This window comes from Coniosporium apollinis, assembly GCF_000281105.1.
Source record: "Coniosporium apollinis CBS 100218 chromosome Unknown supercont1.19, whole genome shotgun sequence".
NCBI lineage: Eukaryota > Fungi > Ascomycota > Dothideomycetes > Coniosporium > Coniosporium apollinis.
The window spans coordinates 463,455-476,767 of NW_006913281.1; the positions used below are offsets into that span (position 1 = coordinate 463,455).

The following is a 13,313-nucleotide window of genomic DNA, read 5'->3' on the forward strand; positions in this document are numbered from 1 at the left end:
GTTGCAGGCTCCACGAACGAGCGGGTTAGAGCACTGAATGCTGAGATGGTGTTCTGTCCACCACCTAGGCGACTTCTGGATGGACAGATGTTGGTGGTGAGCACGTGAGCTGCTTCAGGCAAGGTTCACGCTGCGCGGCAGAAAGTCGCGTCTTCTCGAAAGCGCACCACCGACCACCGTTGCGCAACCACGAACAAATCGCATGGGACGACACAAATAACATACATACTGTCGCAATGGCTCAATCGGCGTTTACCGCGCCTCAGCAGAATGAGTATGCCGGCGGTATGGCAACGAACTCACAACACTGCCGCGCATCTCTCTAATTGAAATCCAGATGAGGTATCAGCAATAGTCCTCGATCCAGGCTACTCCACTGTTCGCGCCGGTCTCGCTGGCGAAGATGTCCCCAAATCCATCGTCCCCACCTTCTACGGCTCCACCGATGGCAAGCTACTCTTCGGCGACAACACGATCCACAACTCTTACGTGCCCAACATGGAGATCCGCAATCCTATGTCCGAGACAGACGGTATCGTCCAAGACTGGGACACCGCAGCAAAGCTATGGGAATATAGCATCACGAGCAGGCTCACGGGCGAGAAGCAGAGGAGCCCAGCTACCAACGGACTGAACGACATGAAGGACGAAGATGTAGAGATGGGCATAGACGACGTGGAAGAGCAGGAGAAGCCGCTCGCGGATAGTCCGCTGCTCATGTCGGAGCCAGGCTGGAGCACGGTCAAGTACAGGGAAAAGTGCATCGAGGTGGCCATGGAGGATTGGGGCACGCCCGCATTCTACCTGGCCAGGACGGGCGTTTTGGCGGCGTAGGTGCGAGACATGGAGAGCATAATTCGCCGGGGGTACTGATTTTCGGACATAGGTTCGCGTCCGGGAGGCACTCAGCGCTTGTTGTGGACATTGGTGCATCGGCCACATCTGTTACGCCTGTTTCTGAAGGCCTGGTACTAAAGAAAGGTAGGATATCACGTATAGGAGTTGGAGTCACTGCTGACAAGTACACGAAGGGATCCAGAAATCACCCCTGGCGGGCAATTTCATCTCTAACCAAATCCGCCTTATGCTCGCCTCTACTTCTCCGCCCGCACCTCTCATCCCACATTACATGGTCGCCTCAAAATCGCCCGTTGACGCCGGCGCTCCGTCCAACGCGACCTACAAGAAGTTTGACACGCCTCCCACAGCCTCCTTCCGAAGATTGGAGGAAGAGCGAGTCCTAACCGAGTTCAAAGAATCTGTCGTGCAAGTGTGGGGTGGTCCAGGAAGACTCACCAGCCACGACCAGAACGGGATCAGCAACGAGGACAAAGCTAGGCAAATGCCTGGAAGGACGTTCGAGATGCCGGACGGCTGGAACCAGGTCTATGGCGTTGAGAGGTTTAGATGTACCGAAGGCTTGTTTGATGCAAAGGCTGCGCTTTCGGTGCGCTCTTCCACCCTACCAATGCGGTGCTTGTCTCGTTAACATCTTCACAGGACAGTGAACATCCCACACCGTCGCTCAGTCAGACGCTACCCGCGCTCATACAAGCATCGCTCAGCGCGCTCGATGTGGACATCCATCCAGTCATGCTCAGCAACATTGTTCTTACGGGCGGCTCGTCGCTGCTCGTCGGGTTGAGCGAACGACTAACTGCGGAGCTTCAAGCGATGTATCCAGGACCGAGAGTCAGGATCTACGCGCCGGGCCAGACAGTTGAGCGCAAGTTCGCCAGCTGGATTGGAGGCAGCATTCTGGGCAGCTTAGGTAGCTTTCATCAAGTAAGTGTCATATTGTGGAATTCAAGCATGCTTGGTGCGAGCCTCGACTGACATGTGCCAGATGTGGGTATCGAAGAAAGGTAACGTGCAGTCAAGCCCCCGAGTAATGCATAATCATATCTTTCTGACACGCTAGAATAGAGTACGACGAGCACGGACCAAACATAGTCGAGAAGAGGTGCAAGTAGGAAGCAGTATTGCTTTGCTTGTGCACAAGGCACCGACCACATCGCGCAAGAGCGCTCGGGGGACCCTACCTAGTCCCGCCTCTGGATCCATGCGCAATTGAAGAAAGCCGCTAGCCGCTGGCCGCTAATTGACGTGGAGCGCGCCCTTCAAGTGGCCGTAGTTAACAACTCTGAATCCATCAGTAATTCATCCAAACTCGCTGTAGAGAGAGGAACTCGCGTAGGCCGGTGATTCGGAGGTTGATGGCGCCTGGATTCGGATCTCCTGGAACGTCAATGTAGGATAGCGCGTTCTTTCAAAATGATATGTCGACACTCAGGCTCTCAAATGGCTTTATGGGCGGGATTAGGAAACGTAAGATACACTCGCAGGGTAAACAGATGATCCATGCAGTCAGGTGTATTCATTTTACACTCTGATCGTGGCGCTTTACGCGATGATGCATGTGTGTAAAATCCAGTAATACGAGTCGCAATGAACAGGTTTGCGGCGGACGGTTTAATTTGGCGAGCGCGCGGCATTGTCGTCGTTCCAAGATGCAAAAACCGACCGTCGTAGCTTCCACGATGCTCCCAAAAAATTCAAACTTACGGTTGGTGTATCTAACAGCAGATTCAGGCTGTGTTGAGGTTAAAAAAAAAAGGCAAAACAATAAGACATTGTTGTGGGTTGAACCCGTGGTGTTCCAAAGATTGAGAGAACGGAGTTTTGCGGGCGCTTCAAGGTCACTTCTGGTAAAAGGCAAGAAATGAGTTCTGTAAGGCGTCCCACTCCAACTCCAACAATCAGGCTTTGCAATTAATATACTGCAAAGTTTTTGCCGCTCTCTTTAGCATCCTAAAGATCTTTACTGTGCCATCTTCGCCGCTTGCCTTTCACAGTGTCTTGTCAGTCATTGTTCTCATGACTTTTACTGCGACACGGCAAATGCGCGTGGTGCGCATCATCTGCACACTGGTAAACGCCCTGAAGGCAGTCCTTCTACGGCCGTCCACGGTCGGCCTGCTTCTATTTGACATTTCTACGTGTAGTCCCATGGTTGGGGAAACAATAGCTTCTCCAAGCCATAAGAGTGATCGCCAGCATCCCGCCCTTGAACCACGGTTCCCTCTGTCTCTGGCAGATTTGACTGCCAAAGCGTTCGGGCTCAGCTAAGCTACCAGAAATCCAGCATGTCACTGCATGTCATGTCAACAGAAATTAGAGTTGGTGGCTGTTTACATAGATGGCTTGATGGCGCTGGATGCGGCTTCAGACAGGGGTTTCAGCCCGGTTGGCGGGCGGTCACCTGGGCAGCGTATTAGGTAAGTCATCATCTGGAGGCTGGGCACCGTTCAGTTTGCGCAAGACGAGCGCGCATGTTCTGTTGGTGCTGCATACGTTAAACAACACTTCTCGTTCCCTTCAACTGAACTGAATCTGCTACTCTCGACCCCCCCTTGACACAGTGCCCAGTTTTATCCAGCCGTTTTACGTGCAGCTGCCAAGATGCGAACGAGTGGACGATCCCTGATGTGCTGCAGGAACCCGGAGCAGCGCAGCCAACGGCGTTTGCGTTGCCAGGCACACCCGGACGAAACCGCAATTTCGCTTGTCGACAGCGCGCATGGCTAACGTTGACGGAGGCGCCATCAGCACCGCATCGTGTCTGCCCTCATAAGCACAAGCATCCCCCGTCGCTCCTTCTTCTGTTTCGCAAACGCCCAACACTCTTTCCCAGCATTGCCTATTCAGCAACCTTAACTGCGCTTCTGGATAGCTGCAGTGCCTTACATTCCTTCTGAAACCAGCCAACCAACCCTCACTTCGCACCAAACTCCGCCAGACGTCTTTCGTCACTTCCATTCCTTTATCGCCAGAAAGGGGAGATCGCGCGCACGAGTCGTCCAGCTCCTCCACCCCCCGCATTCCAAAGCAGCCGTCCGCCTTTGTTTAGTCCACCTGTCTTTGTCGTCAAGACCTTGATCTACTCGGAGCTCGGTCTCGTACGTCTCTTCCCTGTCTTTGTCTGGAGATCTCGAGCGTCAATGCCTTCGTCAGCCGTGAAACACCAAATCTCTTGCATTGGCGCACTCACTGGCTCTGTACCTTCACTGTCTTGAACGAAACAAGCCACTCAATTTACTCTTGCTCACTGTGCTGACGCCGCTGGCCCGGTATTGCAGTCATTGTGCCCTCATTACCTACTTTGATGCAAGTCGTGCCTTGAACGTTCCACAGAATCAACTTCAAGCGCAGTCATCATGAAGAACAGCATCCTCTACGCTGCTCTATCCCTCTCGGCTCTCGCCGCTGCTCAACCCCATGGTAAGAAGTCCGTCGCACTTGCTTGACAGCAATCCTGACTGAAGTCCACAGGGCGTCACCACCACCAACATGCGAAGCGTGAGGTCGTCCACGAGACCGTCATCGTCACGGCAACCGTGCCGAACGTAATTGTCTATGTCGATCAGGACGGCGTCCCCTTCGCCACTTCCTACGCCGACGTTCCCGCTCCCACTGAAGCTCCCGCCGCTCCTGCTTCTGTTCCTGAGGCGGCATCTTCCAACGCTCCTGTCATTGCCGCCGAGGTGCCCAGATCCTCTGAAGCTGCTCCAGTTCCAGCATCCAGCGCTCCGGCACCTGTAGCCCCTCCAGCGGAGACGGCCCCTGCCCCGGCGCCAGCTCCCGAAGCAGCTGCGGCCCCAGCTCCCGCTCCATCCACTGCTGCTTCCTCCGGTCAGGAGCTCGGTGGCTTTGGTATCAGCTATGCTCCGTACGCGGACGACGGCAACTGCAAGACCCAAGACCAGGTCAGCCGCGACGTGACCCAGATGAAGGGTTACAACGTGATCCGCGTCTACGGCACCGACTGTGACCAGATCCCGAAGCTGCTCCGCGCGCCTAAGCCATCCGGCGTCAAGCTCTTCCTCGGCATCTGGGACATTGCCCAGGTCGACAAGGAGGCTCAGATCATCATCGACGCCATCGCCGGCGACTGGAACAAGATCGACACCATCAGCGTCGGCAACGAGCTCGTGAACAAGGGCGCCGCTGCCCCCGGCGCAGTCGTCGCCGCCGTGAACGCCGCCCGCACCAAGCTCCGATCTGCCGGCTACGGCGGCCCCGTCGTCACCGTCGACACCTTCAACGCTATCATGGCTAACCCAGAGCTCTGCGGCGCCTCCGACTACGCGGCCGCTAACTGCCACGCCTTCTTCGACCCGAACACCGAGGCCTCGCAGGCCGGCGACTTCGTCCTCGGCATGGCGCAGAAGGTCTCCCAGGCCTGCGGCGGCAAGCGCACCGTCATTACCGAGACCGGCTGGCCGTCGCAGGGCAGCGCGAACAGCAAGGCTGTCCCAGGCGTCGCGCAGCACATGGCTGCGATCGACTCGATCAGGTCCAAGTTCTCGAGCAACGTCATCTTTTTCTCTGCCTTCAACGATGGCTGGAAGAAGGACTTCGCGGGCTCGTTCGGCGCGGAGAAGTTCTGGGGTATGATCCAGTAGACGGCTGTCTCGCTCCGCTGCTTGTGCTCTTTCACTCGATGTCCGGCTCGAGTTCGGTGTCGCTCTTGCTCTTTGCTTGCTTCATATACTGCGTTGCACATAAGGATCGGCCTGGGGTCGGCGCATTCGCGTGGCTGCGGGACTATCAGCCCTCAAAAACAGCATCTGGACAACGGAAATGGGAAAATTTCCGGATATACGGACTAAGGGACCGCCATGTCGGTAGTGTCTGCAAGCCAAGACTGGATGTCGATCATGTGGGCTGATTTGTTCTTTCTGGCTGTATTTGCGGACGGTGCTGCTCCATTTGCGGAAGATTCATGGGTGGGAGGTCGAGGTGATGGTTTCTTCGCGCTCTGAGTTGTAGATACTCGAATTGAAGGACTGATGATTATGACCATTTTGCTGCCTCTTGGTGCGACGTACGTTGAGTGTGAGATCAGAGGAGGTGGTGGGCGCTGGGTTACGGAACTGCAGCCACCGCACATTTCTTTGTGGACTTCGAAAGCGATAATGTAGCAAACACCTGGGGCGTTGCACGTCTCATATGGCTGTTCGTTCCATGACATATCCATTTCCATGAACTGGGATCCAGTGTGTGGGGAACCGCGGCGGACATCCGAACCGGTACCTGAACCACGAATCTAACGGACTTAATACATCAACGAATCAAAGGTTCCCTATTTCATATGGCCCTCCTTAGTCCACCAGGTCGGATCCAGCCACGGGATCTTACACTAGCCAGTGTGTGAAGTGGCGACTTTCCCTCGACATGTACCGTACCGCCTGCGCCGCGGGTTGTAAGATCGCCGACACAGCATTCATCCTTCTCTCTCCGATACTCGGACGGTTGCTCTTAAGCGTTCATGAGTCCCTCCTTTCCAAGCTGTCAATGCCGTAAAGAGGAAGGGGTCCCATCTGCGGGCAATGTCCGTGCCAGCATCCTCCACATCCACACTTCGTCGTGCCCTCGCACACATCATCAGACCACAGCATCCGCCACCCTCACCCTTAATCACTGCAATGAACTCAATCAATCCATCCCGTCAACGAAACATAATCCCACCAACCCAAACTTCATCCACCCACCAGCCCCTCAAACAACCCATCCCTCCTCTTCTTCAGCTCTTCCAACTCCCTCTCCTTCTCCCTGACTGCCCCTCTAGCTTTTTCCCTATCCTGCGGCAGTCCCTCAAAAGCTCTAACCCTCGCCTCCAACTCCAGCACGCGCTCCCTCGCGCCAAGAACCTCTTCCTCCATCTCCGCTATCCTCTGCATCGACGCGGATGACAGCCCATCAGCCCCAGCGGCCGCAGACGGCAGGTTCGTAAGCCTGTCCTCGTACTCGCGCACCTTGGCGCGGAGCTGCTTCGTCTGGCGCGTCCAAGCGGCCGTCTCGCGCGGTAGCGCGGGTGGGGCTGTGAAGGCGGGGCAGGTGGTTAGGAGGTCGAGTTGGGCGAGGAGGCTGGTGTGCTCGGCCTCGAGGTAGGCGGAAGTGGTGGAGAGGTCGGTTAGGTGTCGGGAGAGGCGGTGGGAGGTTGTGTGAATGTCAATGAGGGTATGGGCGAGGCTGGGAGAAGGGCTGTGTTAGCTAGGGTGGTCTTCGTCTAGTCTGCGGGAGGTGGAGGATCGGGGGTTGTAGGTACGTCTCGGGGTTAGGGCTGGGAGCGTCGAGTGCGACGGTGAGACCGGCGAGCGCGTCGAGGCTTTGGCTGCCTTCCGGCGTAAGATTCGCGCTCACGGCTCGCAGGATCTCGGCATCGCCCTCTGCTGTCTCTGTCTTGCCTCTTGTTAGCGTGCCAGCCTCCCAATGCATCCCAAGTCCCTATCCCAGATGCCACTCACCTCATCAAGCTCCTTCAGCGCTTCCTCCTGCACCTTCCGCAAGAGCTCCGTCTCCTCATCAGCCCGCTCGTTGGCCGCGGCCAAAGCTAGCAATGCACTGAGCGTGGCTTCATTGCGTTCGAAAGGCGGTATACTCCGGCCGCGGTATTTGTTGAAGAGCCATGCTTCCACGTGGGCCCAGTCTTGGGCTTGGGCGCGCTGCTGCTTGGCTTTTGAGGGGGAGAAGAAGGCGGTAGGGGATAGGGATGCGTCCATGGCAGGAGTTCAATGGATGCTTCCAACGGGAATTGGAGTGGTAAGGCTTTGAAGCGGACGACGGCGCAGATGATTCTGCGATAGAGCGGTGTTGATGCTGATTATCTTCGGTTTCCCCAAAGCGGCATCGCGAACCCCAGATTCTGGACCCTGAAATTCTGACGTCGATCCACCTTCATACACGAGCAATGTAGTAATGCGAGGAGGTTCTCACTCTCCGCCTCTTCTTCAGCTTACAGCAGACTTCAGCGCCCAAGAATAGCTTCAGAACCTCAATACGCTTCACCATTACGTTCACCAAACTCCTCACTCGAGCCGTCCTCCTTACAGCCCTCATCCTGGGCCTCACCACCATTATCCGCAGCTTCTTCCGAAGCGCGCCCTCACCCACCCGCGATATCACCAGGATGGCCTGGCGCAGCTCCGGCTCGAGCAACGCGGCCCTCGTCAACAACCTCGCCGCCAACGGGCTCATAACCGACCCCCGCGTGAAGAATGCTATGCTAAGCGTGCGTTCTCCATACCAACCTCGCAATGAAACCGTAACAGGCTGAGCGATGCTCCAGGTCGACCGCGCGCACTACTCCCCCGCTCTGCCTTACGAAGATAGCCCGCAGCGCATCGGGTACTCGGCGACTATCAGCGCACCCCACATGCACGCCTCAGCTTGCGAATCCCTCCTCCCCTTCTTGAAGCCAGGCTCAAAGGTCCTCGATATCGGCTCCGGCAGCGGCTATCTGACGCACGTCCTTGCCGAGCTCGTCAAGCCTGGCGGCACCGTCATAGGGGTGGACCACATCCAGCCGCTCGTGGACCTAGCGGCGCGGAACATGGCGAAGAGCAAGGAGGGGAGAGAGTTGCTGGAGAGCGGCACGGTGAAGTTCATCAAGGCAGATGGGCGAAAGGGCTGGCCGGAGGGCGCGCCGTATGATGCGATTCATGTGGGCGCCGCGGCCGCGGAACATCATGTTGCGCTGACGGATCAGTTGAAGGCGCCGGGGAGGTTGTTTGTACCGGTTGAGGAAGGGTGGATGCAGCATATTTATGTTATTGATAAGAAAGAGGATGGAAGTCTGGAGAGGAAGAAGTTGTATGGGGTGCAGTATGTGCCGCTGACGGATGCGCCGGAGAGTTGAGACTGTCAGGGGTTGGAGAATGGAACTGGGGGTTCTGCTACCTGGGAATGAGAAATGACGGAACGCGGGACGACTGGAGTATAGTATGATACCATAGGGCCTAATTTGTAACTTGCAGGCGACTGATTCTGGTCGGGGTTCAGGTTTCATTACTTGATCTCCACTTCCTTGACTGGCCCAAGACGATTTGAGCACGTATCAGCCGAGAAACTGTAAGCGGTCGGTGAGCTCCATCCAGCAGAACACTTCAGGCCCGTCAGAACCCGTTGTAAGTTTTTACAAGAAGAGTTAAGGAACACACCTGTTCAGCGCCACCCCCAGGCGCAGTGACAGCGTGCTTGGAAGCGCAGTTCTAGCCTGTTATACTAGGAAAGTCTCTTCTGTAGGAACACATGATAGCTTCAACACCTCGCCTTTCATAATGCCGTGCGCGTAACACCCCCGGACGAGTTAGTACCTTCCATCAGAGCCTTTACGGACCACAAATGGAACGTGGTGACCTAACAAAATGCAAATGCGGTCACCTTCCTTAGCAAACCTAGGAACAAGGCCTATGTAGCCCATCTTTGTCGTGCAGAATCGACGATTCTGAGTGACGGTATCAAACGAACTTTGAATATCGCGGAAGAGCTTCGCAGGCCGCCGTCGGTGAAGATTGTCCAATTCGAGACGCCGCTTCGTGAAGGTTTGATCGAGCATTGAAGGATCTGATCTGTGAATCTTATTCAAGAGGAGGCCAAAGACATCGCCATACTCGGATGGCCCCGATGGAATTTCTATCAATTCGAATCCCTCTCTACCGGGTCTTCCGGCTATGAGCGTCCGCCAAAACGCGTCAAAGAGTCCATCCCCTGAGGGATATGGATGACAGGTCTTAATGAGGTCCATGCTCTCGAGTATGAATGTTTGCGTTTCAGACTCCTCCCTGTGGAGTAAATCTGACATCCTCGGAATTGAACAGCACGTGACTGAGGCTAAGAATATACAGCTCAGCGCACGCGAATCCCATCATGTTTGCTTCGAATACCAGATATTACTCGTCACTTTTCTTCTCTCCCTCGCTATAGTTATCTCTGAGCCTCTGAGATTTCGTGCTGAAGGTCGTTTCCACTACTCAACGCCATGGCGGCCATTCTGCGTTGGGCGAGGAAGTACGCTAGGAGAGCTCCGTCTCCGCCGATTCGTTTCCAGAACACCAACTATGAGGTTGTCGGTGCCGCTCAGAAACTGGAAGAGGAAGCCTTTGAGGACTACGCAACAGGGAAGTACTACCCTGTTGTCATAGGAGATGTGTTTGCTTCAAGATATCAGGTTGTTGGCAAGCTTGGGTTCGGAGTCTCGTCGACGGTCTGGTTAGCGCGTGACTTGGAGTAAGTCGCCATATTCTTTGGACCTTGATACTTTTCATTTCAGTCGCGACTCCGATCTGCGTTAGATGGGTGTAGTATTACATTTCTATATAGACCCTTTCACTTCGTTACTGTCTGCATCTGAGCATCGCAAACCTAGCCCCGTAGCTTTGGGCCAGATGTCACAACATTTCGAGGCACTGATATACGCTGCACCGGATCAAGAAGATTTGAGTGCAACAGCAAAGTCCCAAGTAGTGCATCATGATTGCTCACTAACGTCTTCACAGCGCCCATCGGCATGTCGCTCTCAAAGTTTTCACACGTGATCATTAGAATGATGGAGAAATTGCCATGTATGAACATCTCAGCAGGGGCTCCTCATCCCACATTGGCAAGCGCTTTGTTAGAACGGCGTTGAATTCTTTCACGATACCCAGACCTGGAGGTGATCACCGCTGCCTTGTCCACACACCGCTTTGGGGCAGCTTAAGAGACATGCTCGCCCGGAACCCCTACCGCGATAGGTTTACAGAGGAGCTACTCAGAGCTACCCTCTATCGTCTGTTTGAGGCACTTGATTACCTTCACACAGACAGGAAGGTTGTTCATACAGGTATGGTTCTTAGCGTGTAGTAGTGTTGTAGGGCCGCACTCATTGTGAACATCACTAGACATCAGCGCCACCAACGTCTTGTTGGAGATTGACGACAGGACCGTACTTAGCAACTTTGTCGACCAGGAGCTAGCACATCCGTCACCTCGTAAGCAGGTTGAAGGCACCGTAGTGTATGCCACACGCCTCTTCGGATGGCCCCCTGGGGGCGAACCTGTTCTTTGCGATTTCGGGTCCGCAGAACGGGGAGACGCCGAGAACACGCGGAACGCTGGGCCGGATGTGTACAGGGCGCCGGAAGTCATGTTGAAAATGAGATGGAGTTACAGTATCGACATTTGGAATGTTGGTGTTCTGGTACGTTATGCACCGTGACGCTCCGAAAAAGTGAAAAGAGGGCTTACTCTATTTAGAGCTGGGACTTGTTCGAAGGGAGGACGCTGTTCTCTGGACAAGATCCTGACGGTAAAGGCTACTCGACTCGCGCTCATCTCGCAGAAATAATTGCCTTGCTAGGGCCGCCGCCTACAGATTTTGTCAAACGTGGCGAAAGAAGCCCGGAGTTCTTCAATGACGATGGTAAGTGCCTCACTCGATTGCAACAAGTATATCGGGAGATAACGTCAGGGTTTTAGGGAGTTGGCGGGCAGATATGCCCATCCCGGCTCCGATCAGCCTGGAGCAGTTGGAAGAAAACCTCGAAGGGAGAAGAAAAGAGCTGTTTCTGAAGTTCATAAGGTCCATGCTGCAGTGGGCACCAGAGCACAGGAAGACAGCGAAAGAGCTTCTCGACGACCCGTGGTTAAACGACAAGATTGATTGAGGGGGCTCGTTGCAATAAGACGCCGCAGCCGGAAAATCACGTAGGCAGGACTTTAGACTGTCGGAGAACGATCTACTGGTGGTCGGGAAGCCACAATCGAGCTGAAGGATCTCGGAAAAGATCCAACCAATACCGCTAGACATTGCCTCTAAATGGGAGAAATGTCACCATCCGAATCACTGTCCCGAGAAGAAGCTAGGAAGGCTCAAGGCGCGTTGTAGAAGACAGGATACAGCGAACCAGGGGGCGGCCCGTAGACTCTACTGCAGGCTAAAAGGGCCGGCGAAGCTGGTGTCAATCGTGCGAGCAGTAAGGACGAAGGAGATGTGCTCAAAAGTCTTGGTGGTGCTGTTGTGGTCGCTGCCGTGTCCTTGCACTGATGGCGCCTACTACTGGAAGCCTTTCGGGTCGTATGTTTAGTGTAGTCACCTCCGTATTGAAGGATTCTAACGTTGCCATTCTGACCTGAGACTGAGCGGTCCCACTGTCACGTAATCGCACCAATAGTGTTCGCGAACTTGCTCTCCTGGTCGTCGACTTGTGTATCTGCGATTGTGAACCGCAACACTATAGTGTTAGGTCAGTATGCCAGCGGTACGGTAGTACAGCTTTCTTCGCGTGTTCGATGGCGGTCTGCAGCTGGGTATTCCGCCGCTGTTCTGGAAGCTGTCTACCATGTCTGCTAACTGCCGCATTTAATGTTTGTAACACAAAAAGCCATCTGCGGATTACCCAGTTAAGTGTATTCAATATCTCATGCCCTTCACGACTGATGCCTAGAGCGTCGAATATCATGATCCCTCCAAGTCCAGGCCAACGTATCTCTTTCCAGACGGCATCACACTTCCATGCCGCCAGATTTCTCTTAATGCCTTCTCTTACCTGAATGCCGTCTCTCTTTTGCGCGTTCTATGCACTTGCTCCTTCCTCCCTAGGCTCCCTTTCCGCCTACATCCAATAACGTCAAATTTCAATACCGTGTACCTAAACGCACTTCGCCTTCAGCCCCGCTCAAGTTCTTCCTTACCCAGTCTAAATATCTCAAAAGCCAAGTATACGGACGCAAGAGGCTGCGTGGCAGCTTTGTTTGGCAATGCCTCGGGCTGGTGGTTGTCTTGGGGGCTTTGTGGGTGGTACGCCAGAGCGGCCAGACCCGTATCTGGGGCTGAATAGCGCGACGTAGCCCCAGATATGTCACTGGAGATATTGGCCGAACTATACTCATCATTACGGGTATCTCAACGGCAAAGTATCTCGTCTCACTACCAGTCGACTACTTTCACGTGTTCTCGATCGAACAGAAATTTTGCTTCAACAAGGCAACTCTCTCGGTGCGGATGAAGGACCAGCTTAAGAAAATACTTGTGACGGTAGCAGCTTGCGCCCCCGCCGTCCCAGCCATCAAGGTGATGCTCGAAAGCCTGTGGCAATCGCTCAATTCTATTCGGCCAAACTCGTGGAAGTCTCTCAAAGCTATCCGGCCAAATTCACCTACCTCCAGCAGCATTAAACCTTCCTTAAAGCCTCTCTTCGACATCTACGTTATCGCACTACCGCTGCTCCTAAGCAGTCACTTTATCCAGCGACGCCTTAGTAGTATCAACTCTTCCCTAGACGAGCGGCTCAGCAACCAACTCGACCCCTTACTCCCAGTAAGCAAGCCCCTCCGGCAGAAGCCCAACGTATACGTGCAGCAATTCTCTTTACAAACTAGCCATATGACTGCATACTTCTCTGGTGGGTTCTGGTCAACCGCCGTGGTTTTATCGGACACACTGCTACAATCGGCAGAACTTTCCGAGAAGGAGCGAGAAATGGACGCTT

The 13,313-nt window shown here is 54.5% G+C and overlaps 5 protein-coding genes across 5 annotated transcripts; 4 read left to right on the top strand and 1 right to left on the bottom strand.

The window, feature by feature from the left end:
- Positions 1-236: 236 nt before the first annotated feature.
- Positions 237-1,973, top strand: W97_04462 (uncharacterized protein; the record flags this gene model as incomplete). Its single annotated transcript, XM_007782352.1, has 7 exons — positions 237-285; positions 338-830; positions 887-981; positions 1,032-1,447; positions 1,501-1,785; positions 1,847-1,865; positions 1,927-1,973. 7 exons carry the CDS (start codon positions 237-239, stop codon positions 1,971-1,973), a joined length of 1,404 nt encoding a protein of 467 aa, XP_007780542.1.
- Positions 1,974-4,217: 2,244 nt separating this feature from the next.
- Positions 4,218-5,465, top strand: W97_04463 (uncharacterized protein; the record flags this gene model as incomplete). The annotated part of the gene is made up of 2 exons (XM_007782353.1): positions 4,218-4,281; positions 4,333-5,465. 2 exons carry the CDS (start codon positions 4,218-4,220, stop codon positions 5,463-5,465), a joined length of 1,197 nt encoding a protein of 398 aa, XP_007780543.1.
- A 1,077-nt stretch (positions 5,466-6,542) lies between these two features.
- Positions 6,543-7,565, bottom strand: W97_04464 (uncharacterized protein; the record flags this gene model as incomplete). The annotated part of the gene is made up of 3 exons (XM_007782354.1): positions 6,543-7,035; positions 7,112-7,245; positions 7,311-7,565. The coding sequence occupies 3 exons, from the start codon at positions 7,563-7,565 to the stop codon at positions 6,543-6,545; spliced, it is 882 nt and encodes a 293-aa protein (XP_007780544.1).
- A 407-nt stretch (positions 7,566-7,972) lies between these two features.
- W97_04465 (protein-L-isoaspartate O-methyltransferase) lies at positions 7,973-8,701 on the top strand (the record flags this gene model as incomplete). Its single annotated transcript, XM_007782355.1, has 2 exons — positions 7,973-8,074; positions 8,132-8,701. 2 exons carry the CDS (start codon positions 7,973-7,975, stop codon positions 8,699-8,701), a joined length of 672 nt encoding a protein of 223 aa, XP_007780545.1.
- A 1,122-nt stretch (positions 8,702-9,823) lies between these two features.
- W97_04466 (CMGC/SRPK protein kinase) lies at positions 9,824-11,489 on the top strand (the record flags this gene model as incomplete). Its single annotated transcript, XM_007782356.1, has 5 exons — positions 9,824-10,071; positions 10,425-10,666; positions 10,725-11,023; positions 11,080-11,245; positions 11,302-11,489. 5 exons carry the CDS (start codon positions 9,824-9,826, stop codon positions 11,487-11,489), a joined length of 1,143 nt encoding a protein of 380 aa, XP_007780546.1.
- Between the last annotated feature and the right edge of the window lie 1,824 nt (positions 11,490-13,313).